This window comes from Leptosomus discolor, chromosome 16 (assembly GCF_034619465.1).
Source record: "Leptosomus discolor isolate bLepDis1 chromosome 16, bLepDis1.hap2, whole genome shotgun sequence".
NCBI classification, from domain to species: Eukaryota; Metazoa; Chordata; class Aves; order Leptosomiformes; family Leptosomidae; genus Leptosomus; species Leptosomus discolor.
In genome coordinates this window covers 5,298,163-5,315,134 of record NC_141406.1, presented here as the reverse complement: position 1 = coordinate 5,315,134, position 16,972 = coordinate 5,298,163, and the positions used below count along the sequence as shown (strand labels likewise).

The 16,972-nt window shown below is 45.4% G+C and overlaps 1 protein-coding gene across 2 annotated transcripts in view; it reads right to left on the bottom strand.

Moving 5' to 3' along the window:
• BCR (BCR activator of RhoGEF and GTPase) overlaps nt 1–16,972 on the bottom strand; it is a 98,603-nt gene that overhangs the window by 22,721 nt on the left and 58,910 nt on the right. Inside the window, exons 3-8 of one of the 2 annotated variants that reach the window (XM_009961403.2) lie at nt 15,444–15,548; nt 14,734–14,919; nt 10,963–11,070; nt 9,162–9,222; nt 8,190–8,242; nt 7,700–7,840 (exon numbers count right to left, since the gene is read on the bottom strand). In XM_009961403.2, coding sequence (XP_009959705.1) covers nt 7,700–7,840; nt 8,190–8,242; nt 9,162–9,222; nt 10,963–11,070; nt 14,734–14,919; nt 15,444–15,548 — 654 coding nt within the window. Of the gene's footprint in view, nt 1–7,699; nt 7,841–8,189; nt 8,268–9,161; nt 9,223–9,764; nt 9,795–10,962; nt 11,071–14,733; nt 14,920–15,443; nt 15,549–16,972 lie in introns of those variants that run through there. The other variant, XM_009961404.2, reaches the window with a different exon arrangement.

The following is a 16,972-nucleotide window of genomic DNA, read 5'->3' as shown; positions in this document are numbered from 1 at the left end:
ACAAACCACATCAGTCCTGAGCCCAGCAGGCATCATGGCAAGGAACAAAAGGCAGAGAAATGCCCTTGTGGATATAATTCTTGTTTCCACACTCTGTCCTACAGCACCCTAAACTTCCTGACATGGACTAAGAGCCTGCACTTTCCTGTCAGCAGCTGCACCAGCACCACAGCTGGTTGTTAAAGCAAACATAGCAGTGCCAGCATCTCATCTTGGTGCTCCCTTCCATTACACAAAGGTCCTGGAAATCTGTGAGCAGCAGCAAAAGCTGCACCTTCCCCACAGTGCCAGGAAGCAAGGCTGCTCCCCAGCAGACTGTTGCACCATTTCTGGGCAGGAGTCTGTGGAGATCTGGTATCCAGCAGTGATTCAGGCTCAGAAAGGCCTGTACATATGTTAATGTTTATTTTTAGGTGGGCGTGATCCTCCTGGCTTCTCCTCAGCGGTTTTGGAGAGAACGCCTGCCTGCATTAATGTCTCCGCTGCTGATGCGCACTTGTGCATGCCTCCCCCTCCCGCCTGGTCAACAAACCCCAGGTAGGAAACTAGAAACATGAGCTTTAAAAATAAATAAATAAAAAGGAGGAGGTAGTTGTCAGTAGCAAAAACACTCTCCACAGCTGTAAAGAATTCCATTTGGGGGTAATAATAAAGCAGGGTAAGATATTTTCTGAGCAAGCCAAAACCCTGATCTCAGCTCAGGTTTCTAGATCTGATGCATATTAATTATGCTGCAAATCAGCTCGGCTCCTCCGGGGCAATGAGAATAGCTGCTTGTTGCCAGCTCAACCTCTGCTCATTGTTCGTAGGTGTAAAGATGTTCTCACATCTCCCTCATCTCTGCTACCCAGCAGGATGTGGCACTGTCCCTTCCTACCAGGCAGGAATCTGGCACAGTCCTAACCTGGCCTTCTGTCCCCCTCCAGCAGGCACTGGCAGTATGTGAGATCAGCCAAGACCCCAGCCCAGCATCCTGACAAGAGTTCCTAGCTGAAAAATACTCCAGGCTAGTCCAGAGCACAGACTCAGCACCCCATCCTGGGAAGATGTCTCTGGTGGCAGAGACAGGCCAACAACATGGCCAGCAACGTGTGTCCTCGCAGGCAACGGAGTGCACAGGCCCATGACAGCTGCTGGAGGACTATGCCGGACTACTGCCCAGCCCTAGATCAGCTCCCTGGTTTTAGCAGTATTCCAGTACCTTCACCTAGACCAGAGCATTTTGAAGACAAGCGTGTCCTCAAGTGAAGGGGAAGCCTATACAGAGGCACTAGTGACTGGAAAACTTTGTGTCAGGCATCCACAAAGTAAGAAAAGAGCCCATCAGTATTCCCTGCAGCAAGGCTACAGACCTCCCCACGTGGCCTGCCTTGTCCAACCAGGCCATCCCTTCTCCTGCCTTCTGACGTTGCACATAACCTGCTGCTGCACAGTCCTTGGCTGTCACCATCCAAGCAGACTTCCTCCAAGCAGCCATGCTCTGTCCCACATCTCCCCAAAACGCAAGCAGAAAGCTCAGCCATACAATGCCAAAACAGGGGTGTGATTCAACAGCCTTCATACTTCCCATCTGGGACTGAGGTACCACTCATCTGCACAGAGTTTATTTTGTCTAGCATTCTTGGGTACAAAATACCCTGATTGACACAAGACAGTGCTACCATGAGGCAGCAAAAAGTCTTTGGCAGTATGATCTCTCAAAGAGAGCTGAGTGGGAAGAAGACAAGGCCCTATTTCCTAAGCTTGACTGGAACAGAAGTAAGGAGGTGAAAGGGATGTATTCCAGTCAGCCACTCAGAGTAAAACAGTGAGCTTCCCAGACCTTTCATTCTTCATATTTTCTCGCTCATGAGCTACTTGGGAAGGTCTCCCTTCAGCAAGCAGCAGGAGTAAACTGCCAAAAAAAGACCCAAACAAATATCTGGGGAGGAAAGGAGAAAACATTTGTGGATCAAGTCAGGAAATCTCTCCTCACAGGGGCGTGGAGCTTGATATTAGATCTAACTACCAGCTTCTCTCGGAAAACAGGACTTTCTTAGGGCTGGGCACAACAGGCATGCCTCAGGCTGCTCAGCGTCAGTGGAGCAGAGGAGGAGTGTTTCCAGCAAAGGGTCACATCCTTCGTTGCCAGTGATTCATCTTGCTGGGAGGGTTCAGCAGGTCAGAGGGAAACAATAAAAGGATTTCCCAACTGGCTTACCAGGTCCCTGCCAAACCCCACAGCGAGGGAGCACAGGGCACCTTCCCGGACCTCCTGACATGAGTCAGCCCATCCTACCCCACCCTGAGGCAGCCAGCTGCCCCCCCTCAGACAGGACTCATGCCCATCAGATGCCTGTGCCACCTCAGCTCCACAGGTCTTTTTAGCAGTTTGGGAACCAAAGCCCACTTTGGTCAATTCCTCCCACTCAGGGCCAGCAAGAGCTATTCCTTCGGTGACCTCGTGTTAAACAGGGTCTCCTGAAACATGAGGCCTTTTGGCTGGGTGATCCTGCTGTACATAACATACAATAGCCTATGTGGGGCAAACCATCTTTCTACCTTGTTTCCAAAGTTACTCTGTTTGCTAAGGTTACCAATGGTGTTAAAGGTTTCATAAAATACCCTGAAATAACATACAGATTACAGAAACACCAAATAAACATCCAAGAAAACATAATCTTAGGATCAGAGTGGCAGTAGACTGGCAGAGTGACCCCCTCTCTTTCACAGACAGCACCAAGACTGTTAGGTGTCCAGCACAGGAGCTCAGCTCAGCTACACAAAGATGTTCCAGGAGGCCTGGGGGAAAATTTCCCATTTTATAACATAATGGAGTGAATTAGGATCATCTTTAATCTCTCAAACAGGGCCTGGGCTGACTGTTACCTTCAGTAGCTCTTGCAAAGCTCCTGTACTGATGCAGTGTAAGTTTCAAGTCCCCTTTCTAGGCCCTGCTTTCCTCTGCATGTTTTCACCTGCTTCTCCCACCCACCTCAGTGCTTTGGGAAAAAAACAAAACCTCTCCCTGTACATCTTTCAGTGCTTGGATATCCTCTTTGGATTGCCTATTGCTGTCCTCCTCCTCTTGCCTCTGTCAGCGAGCATCTCCCCCCTCCTCTGCTACCAACCTCACAACCACCTGCATGCTCATCTATTCAACCTACACTGTTTTTGTGCTGTTTGCCTATGATAAATCCTCCTGCTGTCACATACTGTTTAACTGCAGGAAGTGTGGCAGAAGACCAGCTTGTCTGAGACACATTACAAAGAGCGGAATTTTAAAATCTCCTCATCCAGAACCACAGCTGTACAAAAGGCCGTCTCCTCACTTGTGTGCCGAGGAAAGAGCTCATCCGATGTGGTGACAGCAGAGGCCTGCAGCATGCGTGGGTGAGAGCCCCGGGAAGGACTGCAACATGTGTGATGCAGGAGGAGGAGGGTAAAAGCGGGAGATGGGTATTGGCATATGTCAGTGGGGAAGAGGTGGTTTGGCTTTCTGCGGAGTGTAAGAAGAAAATGATTCCTTGTGTGTGCGTGCCTGTGCATGTGTTGCAAGACCAACATTGCAGAATAAAGGGATGCTCTGCCTAGGGAGCTAGACTGGCTGCTCCTTGAGCATTTTAAAAGCCCGTCTTTCTTCTTTCCAAAGGTCCTGTTCACCAGGAGCTCTCCGTCTCCAGCTGTAAGACAGAGTGTGAAGCATCCAAGATCATTTTTGAGTGCTCCGTTGCCAGCATCTGCCCAAGGCCTCCAGCAGCAGTAGGCACTAGGCCTCAAGCTGTGCATGGCTGCCTGTGTCTAAGCTTAGCTCCCAGCTTTTCAAAGGCTTTAGTTTGCACTTCTGCTCCCTTGCATATGTCCTTTGTCCTGTCCCTTCCCTGCTACACTTGGTCTCTAGCAAGTTAAGTGGAACCCTAAGGCAATGATACCCAGACTTTTGACCGCAGTTTAAAAATCACATTTAGAAACACGATAGAGCAGTTTGCCAAGCAGCCTCTTCTCTCCAGGGCAAGGGAAAGGGTACACAGTAGCATAAGCTGATCCAACATGTGATCTAGTGGGCTTGATCCCAGAAGGAACTGCGTGTCAAGCCCTGTTGTGTCTGGACTGGTGCTGATGAGACCAGACACCAAGCCACTCAGCCATCGGAGTGATCAAAAACTCAAAGGGCTTCGTTTTTAGGCAACTCCATTCCTCCACGCCACCGTAGGATTACACAAATACCAGTGTGAACACTTCAGAGACAGTGGGACTGCGCAGCCAGGGGCATGGAGGATGGCAGCCACCACCACTGAGGCTGGTCTGAACTGCCCTGAAACAACACCCTGCAAAGAGCATTAGACAAGCAGCAGTCAAGAAAGGAACCACTATCTCCCAAATGAACTCTGCAATTTTTTGCAGTTTCATTAATTTCTGCTTTACAAGAATGGGCTGAATTAGCTGGAAGCCTTTATTTCTGGCAGGGAAAGATGACGCAAGCTCAACTGCCATTTGCATCCAGGCTTAGTTGAAAAAACCCATGCAGTCCATACAGCTGCTCTGTTAGTAAGACTAGAAAGGTTATTACTTGCTTCCTTCTGGCACATAATAGTGGCACATCCTTCACCTCAAAGCATTTGTTTTTCTGCTTCCCCAAGGGACCATCCCCAGTAGAACCTTAAACAGGTTCGCTGTTGAAGCCAAGAGAATAGTGGTGAAGAACGCTCAGCAGTGAACAAGTAAGATGCCAGAAGGTACAGTGCTACTCAGACCCCCCTTTCCCTCCATGTATTTGTTTGGTTATTTAGAGGGCTGGCAAAGTGAATACCTGTAGGTATTCCACCAAAAGTAGTAAAAAAAGTAAAACCACAAAAGTAGAAAGATGGGAAGAAAAGGAAGGAGCAAGAGAACACAGCCTATCAGGCTGAATGGACACAGACCCAAAAGCCCAGATAAGCCCTCCTGGCTCCCAGGCTGTGACTGGTGCTCTCCTGGCAAACCACAAAGCAGAGAAGACTAGCTACAGTCAGCCTGGCAGGTAGCAAGGACCAAACTATGTGTTCATAGGCTTAACCCACCAATACTACCTTCCCTGTTGTAGCCCCTGCTGTCCCTCTGGCGAACGGCTTTACTCCCTTTGTTCCCGTCTCCTTGCACTACCTGAAACACTCATTTAGCCCAGAAAAAAATCAAACCAGGTCCATACATTAGAGAAAACTTTCAGTTTATATGCACAAGTCTAGAATTATAAAAAAGCCTACTAAGCCAAGCAGAACCAGGGGCCTGGTGTGCAGGAAGGACACCTGACATCACGCAGGAAGAGAGCAGGCAGGTCAGACTGAGTCGATGCTGCCGGAGCAGGGAGTCACCTTTTGCAAAAGCAAGGAATACTGTGCTGATGAGCCTGCACTCTCTCCTGACCTGCACTCCTCTCTTTAGCAGCCTGTCACTAGGGAGATTAACAACTGGCTGCTTTCCCCAGTTCAAAGCAATCCTGAAAAAAAGAGCTGGAGCAAGAGGCTGGCAAAGGAGATTTGACTCCTCCTCATGATGCACTCAAAGGGGAAAAATATTCCACATAAAAGGCAAGGACTGGGAAAAAAAGATAACTGAGATCAGCACCTAAGCAATACATGAGGGGAAAGGGCTGTTTTTCCTCCTTCCTCTCCACCAAGGAAATTTCAATGGGAGGAAGACAAATAATGAAAAAAGCCATCAAAGCAAGCTGGTGATTCATTAAAATAAAAAATGCATTATGCATTGAGAGCAGTCAATTAGGAGATGCAAGCTGCACACTGTCCTGTCACCCTAGGGGGAAGCACAAGCAAGGCATGTGGGAGGAAAGGATAAGTAGAAAGGGAAAGATTTACAGGCATAAACAAAACCCAGCTATGACCCCAAGCTGAGTAGCTTGTAGGAAGGAGCAGCCATCACTAACTCACACAGAGTAGCTGGGAGCAGACTTCTGTCTCTGGATTACTATGCAGAAAGTGGACATACCTACTCTCTAAACACAGAGTGGTGTCAACTGGGACACTACTGCTTTGAAAAAAGTGGGATATTGGTGCCAGATGACTAAAAGTATCCACTATCAGACTCCCAGAGCGGAAGGCAAACTCTGGGGAGCATCATAAGCAAGTCCTTTTCTTCCTTGAGCTCAGTGCAAGGTGTGTGCAGTAAGGGAAACCACAAAGTCCCAGTGCCCTCCCAGCACACCCATAACCTTCTCCTTGGGCATGTCCCCTTCCTTCCCTCCCCACATTATACATGGAGTCACTGCAGGACCAGTGAGAGTGTGAACAGGCCTGCTGAGCACAATCCCGACAAGCCTCACCTTCCTGCTTTCTAAGATTTGACAAATACACCACTCCAAAAAGAGATCATCAGGATGATCCTCCTGAGCCTGCCCCTCTGCCTGGGCTCTGGCACCTCATCAGGATTCTGCATGACACTTTTCAAAGCCTGCATCCCTCATTGACATGCTGACAGACAACCGGAGAACACCAAGTGCTCCCTCCCCTGCGAGAGGGCATTCTAGCCTGCGATTTCTGCTATGACTCAATCAGCATCCACTTTAATGAGGCCATCTACTATCGCTGAGGCTCTGGTGACTGATGTCTGAGCTTTTACCTCAGCCTCCAATTGCTCAGCCCCTCCTCTTCTTTCCCCAGCTGCAGACTTCCTCAGTTGACAAAATGAGACAATGAGCAAGACTTGCAGGACAAAGTGCACAAAATTCCCAGTACTGCAGCTTCTAGCAAACCTTTGTCAGCTGAAAATCAGTTTAACAGCTAAAAGCAGACATGTTCAGCTGACAGGATTTGGGAATACATCATGAAGGTTCATGGTATCTTAACAATCTCCTGGACTTTGTAAGAGATGTTTTTGTATAGGTTAATTCGGGTCACATCAGCCAGTGTCTCTGGCATGCTGCCACAATTCCTCTTACACTTACACTATCCGAGCTGCACCTCTCTTTTGTCCAATCTCCTATATCCTTCTCTCTTAACACTTCTGTCAGTCCTGGCCTTTCCTCATCAGGAAGGACTGAATTGCTTTATAATGAAATTACCAGGCAGATGAATCAAGCCCACTGAGCCATGCAGGACTTCACCGTTGTGTAGCTCCATGCCCTCCGTGCACAACATTGCATGCAGGTAAAGAAACTGCACATCTTAGAACTTTCAGAGTGTAGTCCAGCTCCTACAAGAGCTCAGAAGCTATATTACATCCTTGGGAGTCAATCACCTCCCTTAGCTTTCCCAACCCATTCCATTTGTTTTGTTTCCTAGTCCCATTTACAACATTTTTCTTCAGAAATGAGGATGCAAAAACTGTGGTTTATGGCAAGAATGAAGATTCTAGAAAACAGCTTTTCCTAATCTTTTATGATTTCTGATGCTTCCTCACCTTTTTCTCCTCCCAGGCTTCCTTGTTTGGTTTCAGTGTGCAGGTAAAATACAAATCCATTTAGCGCATAGCAATATGCATCATAGAAATCACATATGACAAATGATTATAACAATGCTAAGGACAATACCCTAATCATACCTTTCCAAACTGTTTTCTGAACAGAAAACAGCGAGGAGCTGTACCACATCCTTTAGAGAACAAGGGCATTGCATAAACTGTCTCTTAGCAACAAACAAATTAATAGCCTATCTTCCAGGTCCACTCTACAGAAAAGGCACAACCGGTATTTAGAAACTGAGGAAATAATGAAAGCAGGAAGACTCACCTCCCCCTTCTTCACAGTCATGGACTGCCGACGAGGAGTGATCTCCTCATTGATGCTGGAGAGGAAGTTCTGTGAGATCCGTAGAGCGTCCTGCAGGAGTGGATGATCAGGGTGGCTCACTGGAGTGTGCTTGAGCAAATCCTGACACCGGGAACACAAAGATAGAACAGAACCATGAACAGCACTGGAAAGCAGAAGGGTCTGAGGGCCCCTAACTAGAGCTGTACGACACGAACTCCAGCTTCTTCTTACAGATTAGAGCAAGGCTTTATCTCTGGAGGAAGAGGATAACACTCTGCACTTCTTGGTGACACTACTGAAGAGGCAGCAGAGTCCTACCTATGGACTCCCGCCCTTAGTGTAAAGGGAAGAGGCTCTTAAGCAGCATGACAGGTTTATTTTTGCAGTCCTTCAGATCCATGGAAAATTTGAATGGCAAAGAAAATAGAAGAGGGGCCTAAAGTGTGAAAACTACCCTTCTGATACTTACATGCAGGACAAGTGTGCTTCGAGTCACTCGATCCACTGGCTTGTACAATAGAGCTGTGAAAAAAAAGCAGCAGGAACATAAGGAAGAGGTATCTAAATACAGCCCCTACAGAGTGCCTTGTCCAATGCAACTGAATGTACAAGCACGGGTTTATTAACCTATGAGCTACTGGAAAACTCTCTTCTCTAAGGTTAACGTGCTGTACAGTCAATAAAACACACACAAACAGACAGAGAAAATAAACATGCTCCACAGCAAAGAGATGCCCACTTGTGAGCACACCCTGCCAGACAGTGGATGAGGAGCACACAAGGTAGGACAGAACAAGCGCACACAGCATGACACACTTCCAACAATTCCCTGGCAGCCTGCCTGGTCCCACAGGTCAGAATCGGGCCTTGCACTCTTAAAGTTGCCAAGGAGGTCCCCAAAAGGTTGGCAGTGCATCCTTCCTCCTGGATTTCAGCATGACATGTTGAGTGCTTCCAAATCCTGGTAACAGGCCAAAACAGGAAGGGGACTGGCTTTTATATTATTGAGTATGGAAGCTTCTCATAACATGGGTTGTCTTCTACTTATGCACATAGAGACAAGCACCATGGAACCTGATCTTGACCAGGCTCTCTATGTGCTACCACAGGGCAAAACCCATATACAATAACTGCTAGGACTGCATTTGTGCTATCACTGGGTAGTAGATGTTCTCTTTAAAATCACAGCAGTCCTTTGGTTGGCCCGGTTCTGACCAAAGGGACTAATGAGGTTTTAAGCTGGGCACGGTCTTCCCTGTGCATGCATGCATCTTACTATGCATGAGCTCTGCTACTTAGCAAAAGGGAACTGATTTCCCTGGTAGAGCCAGCAGAGGCTTCATAACCTTCCAGCATTTATAAAGAAAGAGGGAGAGTGGAGGTTTGGCAACAGCCTCCACACAGTCTTGACAAACCAGTCTCCTCTGCATGGATCACTCACTTTCCAAGGAATTTTTCGTCGTCTGATCTTTAGATTCCTTTGTGCTTCTAGCCTTTAGATTCTAAAAGAAAAAGAAAACCCACATAGCAGATGGTCAATCACCTTGAAATATCACATGAGAATGCAAGAGACTATCTGCTCCTCCAAGGGAGGGCCGAAGTGTGAATGGAGGACAGCCCTATCACAGTTCAAGTCGGTGAAGGAAAAATGTGCTTTCCTTCCTGGTAAATGCACCATTTCCATGTCACAGGCACCCACGCATCTCAAATATTAAGGAGTGCATGTCAACAGAGATGCAGCAAAGCAGGGAACCACCTATAGCAACACGGATGGTGGAATTTTTAAATCCCCTGCAGGAGAAAGACATGTCCATAAGGATGCAGCCATTGTCACAGCATGTGTACATTACCAATTAACCAAGTACAGGATTGGGATTCAGTACCCCTGGGTTACACTTCCTTATACCTGTACGCAGAGCTGGGTGACCTTGGACAAGTCAGCTCTCTTCCACAGCAGAAAAGGAACAATGCCTGTGACTTCTCTTTGCACATGGACCGTGAAGCTACATACATTGATGTGCTGAGCTCTGAAATACTCCCCAGGACACAAACGCAAAAGTATCGTCACCGTCATTCCAAACATGCAGATAGCGTGATTTCAGAATTGTCCTTCAGAAAACAGCCAAACGGAAGGATCACATTTGCACAGGGCCCAGGACCCTGGGGCCTTAATGTCTATTCTGTCTTCTAGGGACTAACATAATACTATCTGTACATATTACTATTAATAAATGGCAAAGTCCATGAAATTTTAGTACTGTAAGAAAAGTAAGCACAGGGGAAGCTACTTTACTAATGAGTTGATGCCACTAGAGCACAGAAGTGGTCAGGCAAAGGACCAGAACCGATGGAAATCCTCAGGAAAGGAGAGAATAGAAGACATTTGCACTCTTGACAAGTAGTACAGCAAGTCCCAAAAGGCAAGCCTTGGTTCCGTCTTTTCACAGAGGGAACATGTTTTATTTTACCTCTTTATCATAAAAACCTAAAGGGACATGCAATATTGTATGTACTCAGGAGTTTTTTCAAAGCAATAAACGCCCTTAGTATTATTCAGCTCTGATTATTTATTCGCTTGTTTTTAAGGACACACATACGAAGTTCATGCTTTCTTGGCAACTGAGCTCTTTAAGCTGTAATCACCGCAATACAAACAGTCAGTAAGACCATGCACTGCAGGCAAAGCTGGTGGCCTGGGAAGCCTGAAAAAGTATTCAAAATACTCGACACAAGGTACTCCTTTTAAAGAGAGGAAATCAGAGCAGCACAAAGAATAATATTATAGATACACACTTGCCTTTTTAAACAGAGAGCTGCCCTCTCCTCCTCTCCATGCCAGTGAAGCCTGCAATTCCACTGACAACCATAATGCAAGCCATTAACGATGGCTTTTTACACCACAGTCAGCATCATCGTTAACAAGAGAAATACTTGAGAAACTCAAACACAGCTTTCCTTCTAGAAATGCATGAAGGTGGCAGAGAACAGCGAAGTTCAAAGCAACACCAGTTTTTACAAGATTCCCTGGGTGGGGACAGCACATAAAGGCTGTCTACGTGATAACTTCTATCAGCCCAAAGTATAAATCGCTGTAAGAACATAAGCCGAAGCAGTGAGTCTATGGGAGCTCCCAGCTCCTCCAGAAGTCAGGGCTGCAAAGATACTTGGAGGATAGACAGGAGTGCATCACAGGGTATTAGTCAGAGCCAGACGGCTCGTGTGTCTGAATACAATGACATTACCTCAGAGATTTCAGCAAACTGAGCATTGGCTTGGCAGCATTTCTCTGCTGTCTCCATAGCAACTTCATAGTTATCCACAAAGGCCCGGTACACTCCCAGCTGGCTGGCCTGCAGGAAGCAAAACAAAATAAAATAAACGCTGGGGAAGAAGACAGTTGGGATGGCCAGACTCAGTATCTAATGATCAGGTCATGTTCCTTCACACCAAAGAATCGCAGAGAATGCTGAGCAGCCCCATCTCTGACCTGTCAGCTTTGTTTAACCAGCACAGATGCTCCCATGCACCCAGTTCCATCTATGCTGAACAAGTTCACTTGCAAAGGATGTGGAAGCCTGCGAGAATGACACATTCTTATTACTGCCATGTATTTTTCCCTTCTGAACTGCCAGATTAGTATCTATTAATATTTTAGCTCATTGATGTAACTGGAGGTGCTGGCTATTTGCCACAAAATATGAATCAGACAGAAATGATTCAGCCCAAAAACACAAATGCGACCCCAGTAAGCTACTTGTTGGCTTTTGCATGATGGACACACTAAATCAAATCCAGATATTAACTTATATCTGCATTAGTGAACATTGTTACAAGGCAGCAGAGTGCTGAAAACACAGAACAGAGATCCAGAGCACAATCTGTTTGAAAGGCAGTGACTGCAGCACTAGGTGACAGAAAATGGCAGTTTTTCCAGCAGAAGGAATATGCAATTGGTCCAGAAAAAGATGGAGCAGGCCTCAGAGTGCAGTAATAAGCCATTATTATCACTGAGTCTTAGCACTGATCCCATTTGCTGACTTAGGAATTGCAGCCATATTCATGCCAGCGAACATAAGATCCAGCTTGGGAAATCCCTGGGTAGCTTCCAGGCTTGTCTGGATTGCAGAGCTGGTTTTGTGTTGCAGAGCTGCACAGGCTGTGCTGTAAACACCTCAGCAGCTTGAACATGCTTGCAAGTGCATGGGCAGTAGTGAGCCAACAGGTGGCGTGCTGTAAAAGGCTCCATTAAAGAGAAGTTTGTTACCAGAAAGGCTTGCACTTACCTTATTATTTCTGCAACTTCCCTGACACTTCTGCCCAAGATGTGCAACAGGCAGAGCAGTTAACTTTCCCAGACAGTGCTCTTTTCCTCTCCTGCTCTCTCATAATCATTGTGTTCCCCATTCTCTATGGAGCTTTGTGCAAGAGACGACGGAAGAGAAAAAGCCACTCTCAGGAGAACATTCCCTGCACAAATTTGTTTAGCTAGCAGAGGCTAAGAAACAGCAAGCTATGTCCTAGGGCACATTTTACTGAAAGATTAGGAACCAATCTCAGCCCTCACACAAAAGTAACACCATTATGACTGAAGCTGAAGGAAACTGCGCTCACTTATGCCAAGGATGACCTGACCCCAGCAGTGTGGAGAGAATAAAAACTGTTTGCCACTGAGGCACAATTCTGTGAAGAAGCTGCTGTCAGAATTACTGATCATTTGTAGGGCTTATGACATTCAGGTTTGGATGATGCCAGCTAACAGGGCAGAGCTTTAAAGTTTTTCCATTTCTGTGTGGCTCATTTCCTGCTACTCCTGAACAGCCTTCCTAAGCTTTCACTTTCCTCCTCTAAACACGCTGTCATGAAAACAAATTTTTATTAAAAACTGAGTTTCCAATCAAAGCAATAACGCTCACATACTGTTTGCATGCCGGTTTAAGTTTTCTCTTTTTCAATTAAAAAACACACTGAAAATTAAACAAGCTTTGGTAGAAATAACTGGCTTTTGGTTAAAATTTTTTCCATTCCTGAAAACTATCAGTGATAATATTTGCTAAATATTTCTTCATTTCTAAAAACAGTTCTAAAGTGTTTCCCTCCTAGTTATAAAAAATAAAAATACTGCCCCAAAATGAAAAGCATATTTCACTCCCACATGCCTAGTGTCCTTTTTCTTTTCTTTTCTTTAGTTTCAACAGGAAAAAGGTGGAATAACAGTCACTGATGTTGCAAATGGATCGTACTTTGTGCCAGACCACATGAAATTCTAAAACTCCTTGCATGCACTATCTAGGACTTCAATCTACGGTGCTTTGTTTTGCATGATATTAAAGAAAATTAATGTCCCCAGGGACCTCAGGATAATAACAAGGATTCCAGTGTTTATCATCAGATTGCATGACATGACCACAAGTAAACAGTCTGCTCCAAAAGATTTGATGTACATCCGGTATAGATATCTTGTAATGCCTGATGTTCGTTACAGCTCTCTCAACTAGCTGCTTCCCACTGCCTGCCAAGAATTACTAGCTTTATCTCATCCAGCAAAGAGTTTGCAATTCCCACTGATACTGTACCAAACCACCAGAACCTGAAATGCTAAGCTACCTCAAAGCTTCCTGCACTAGGGCAATTTGCTCCTTTGCTTCCCGTACTACTCCAACAAAACCAACGATTCTGTCACAAATGCAGAAGAATCGGGGGAACATAAAAACAGTGCCAGCAGGGCTTAACTCCTGCACCTGACCACCATCAGCAAGAAATGGTCTTCAACAAAGGTCTAAGTAGCTGTAGGGTAAGTCAAAGCTTGCTCGACAGCCAGCAGTGATAAAGAATATATTGAGGTCTCCTTCAATCAGTGCTGTCTTCACTGCTGCACTGCACTTTCAGTGCAGTTTGTGAGGCTTCCATTTTCAGCAGCCTTCCGCATCTCTGCTTCAGCAACCAGCAGCAGCAGGTGGTTTCGTCTTCTTAAACCAGTTGCTCAAACTGCATACCGTGAACTACTCACCAACGCACCAACTTGACCCCTCCTGGCTAAAACATGCTGGCAGTGAAAAGCAGATTCCTGTATTTTGATCCTGAGCTGCTGGCATGCACAGAAAACATCACCTTCCAGGCCCATCTCCCCCTGCACCATAGGGGATGGGGCTGGTGCTGGGCTACACAGCTGCTAACAATTGATTGACCCTGGTAGAGAGCACTCCCCATCCAATAAATCCCTCACTGGAATGTCACTCCTACCCTGAGAATCAGAGGCACCTCAGGAATGCAGAGATTCTTTTCTTTTCTAAAAAGGAAAAATCAGCTCCTTTAATCCTTTGCTTTCTGCACATGCTAGGGGAGAGGCTAAAGGGGCCAAAGGAATCTCCTAGAATGCAAACAATTTGTCATCTGGCTCAGAAACTCAGCAATTTTAATTCAGCCTCAGGAATATGCTGTATATGTCTTTGTCCTGTTCTGCACTCAGAGAATTTGTTGAGGTTGCTTGGAGAATTCTCAGCAGCAGGTTGACTGCATCAGCATAGGAGCAAGGGGAATATCAAGGCCAGGATGGTGGCAGAAAAGCAAAGCCAAAGGTGATGACCATAAAAAGAGAAAATCAGCACAAAATAGAGCAAAGCACCACAGAGAGAAGGAAGTATGTGTGAGGGAGTTCAGCAATAATGAGAAACAGCTATCGGTGTTAAGAAGTATGCTTTTTAACACTGCTGTTCTCCCATCTTCCTCTAAAGCAAACGGTTTGACAGCCCTGCAGACACCCTGGAGATTCAACATTTCTGTGAAATTGTATTTGTATTAATAGCATAGCTTGCTGGAGTCTTTAATTAAAGGCAACGAGACAGCCACTTTTGCTGTAGGCCCTTCACTGCAGTGGCAAAGCTAGAAGCCTCTCATCTAATCCAGCTACAGGCTTTCATCCCTTCGGTCTATGCATAGTTACCAAAGGGACTCATACCAGCACCTCTGATATGAATGAGGGGTAACAGAAACTTTGGTGATGGTAGCTGACTCACCAGCTTTTGGAAGAGGTCCCCTACACGTTGCTGGTGACTCCACTGCTGCACTCGGGGAAAGAGCCCATCATAGAATTCTTTGTGGATCTCGTAGAGCTCAGGCACTTTGAAGAATATTGTCTCAATCTGCTGACTAGTCAGCACAGGCTGAGAGGTGGTGGCAGCTGCTTTCAAAGGCTTCATAGGCTGAAATGAGGAAAGAAGAAAATCGTTATCATGCAAACCAAGTACATTCACCCTTGCCACACTACAACACATCCCTCCTGAGAGTTGTTTTTCATCCCATTAATAAGTGATATTTGCATTTACACAACTCCTGAAAGCTAGATATTAACAAGTTCTCTCATGGGGATCAGCCACCCCTGGTAGGTGGATTTTCCCAGGATATTAATGGTGCGATTAAAATCCCTTTGCACTCCATTTCCTTAATCTCTGTCCAACTGTACAACAATGTGTCTAATAATTAACATAGGATACTGAAAGACAGGGCTCCTGGATGCTACCACACTAGTAACTCCCTGGTTGTGCCATATTCAGTTCTTTCTTTAAGCCTCTCTTTCCCTATTGGAGGAGTAACAGGTACCCTTTGCACCCAGCAACTTGGGTTGGTGAATGTATATGGTATGTGAAGTTCTGGGAAACTTTGGATGGAAGCAGCAGGGAAAATTCAAGTACCAGTGTTTGAAATGCTATCTGCCACTAGTTCTTACCAGCAGCAGAGCCTCCAGGTGGCTCAGGTAGGTTTCTTCACTGGCTAGGATTCCCGACAGGACCCATTTTCTCATCTCCAGGCCTTTCTCCAGGTCTGGCTCACTCTACAAATAAGTTGTTAAGAAGAAAAAAGGAAAAAAAAAAAAAAAAGGAAAGCGGGGGGTGGGAGGGAGAGGAAGGAAAAAAGAAAAACCAAGAATGAGGATGAAGAGTAAATGACATCATTCAGCTGACCACAGCATACTTGGTTTTTTGGTTTACTTTTGGACTAAAAAAACCAACCAAACAAAAAACCCACCTGTGCTCTGTGTCCTGTTTCGAGAAACATGCAAACATTAAGGAAATCTTTATTTACCAGCAACTGATGTCACTTAGATTGTTTACAGGTGTTAGCTTTAGTCATCCAACTTTGGTGCCTCAATTAGGTGCCTAGACTTCTTCACAAAATTCAAAACACAGAGCTTAAAAATTCAGAATTTATACTCCTAAACAAATGTTAGGGACCCTTGGTTATGTGCAGTTCACTCCTCCCACGAGAGTTCCCTATGATCTTACTTCAAAGCCGTGTTCCTCTATGCAGACAAGATCACTTCCCCTGCATCTATATACCGACACGCATGAACACACAGCAGTTACAGCCCGACATTGCTGTTAAGATGGCTGTTCTTTCTCCCACTCTCTACTATTCATTAAATTATTTTTCAGTGCCAGCTTGCACAATGTCTATCTTTAGTTAGAGGATGGAATAATCAGCACTGCTTGGAATGCACACGTTGATTTTCTTATTGGGACTCCACAAAGGGGTTCTTAACCAAAACAGGTGAAGAATGATAGAAAAAAAAAACAAACCACATTCATGGGCAAATGTACACATCAAGGGAAGATCGTGTTAAGAGAAGCAGTAATCCCCTATGTTGAATTTCAACTATCCTTCCTCTCAAAACTGTTACCTGAAAAATGCTTAACCTGATAAGTGAAACTGAGTATTTCCATAAACTCTGAAAAAAAATGTGGCAGAACAATGAAGGTTATAAATAATGAGAAACACTCCCCTATCACAAAAGGTTATTTCCAGTTCTTTTTATTTCTGCCATTTACAGAAATGGCTTTTTACTGTTCTTGCAACCTTTTTATGTTGGTAAATGTCTCTAAGAATAGAGTCAGTAGTTGTATCTGAAAGAGTAGATACTTTTCAAGGGCTTTGGGTAGGTTGTTTCGGACTCCATCTCACTCTTTTTAATATCCAGAGGAATCTTCAGCTATTGATTTCAGCAGCAGGAGGATCAGAAAACACAGCAGTATGCTCTACTCTATTGACCAAACATAAAGCCCTATAGCTTACAAAAAAAGCTCTATTTAGTTTAGGGTCCTATGCTTTGAACCCTGCAGAGGTATATACGAGGTTCATTACAGAAAGAAGGTACCTTGGCTATAGGTAAGCTTACAGTAACTATCACATTCTGAGTGTGACTTTGAGCCTACGCACCACACAAAGAAAGAAACAGATCCTCACGCTCCCAGATATTTC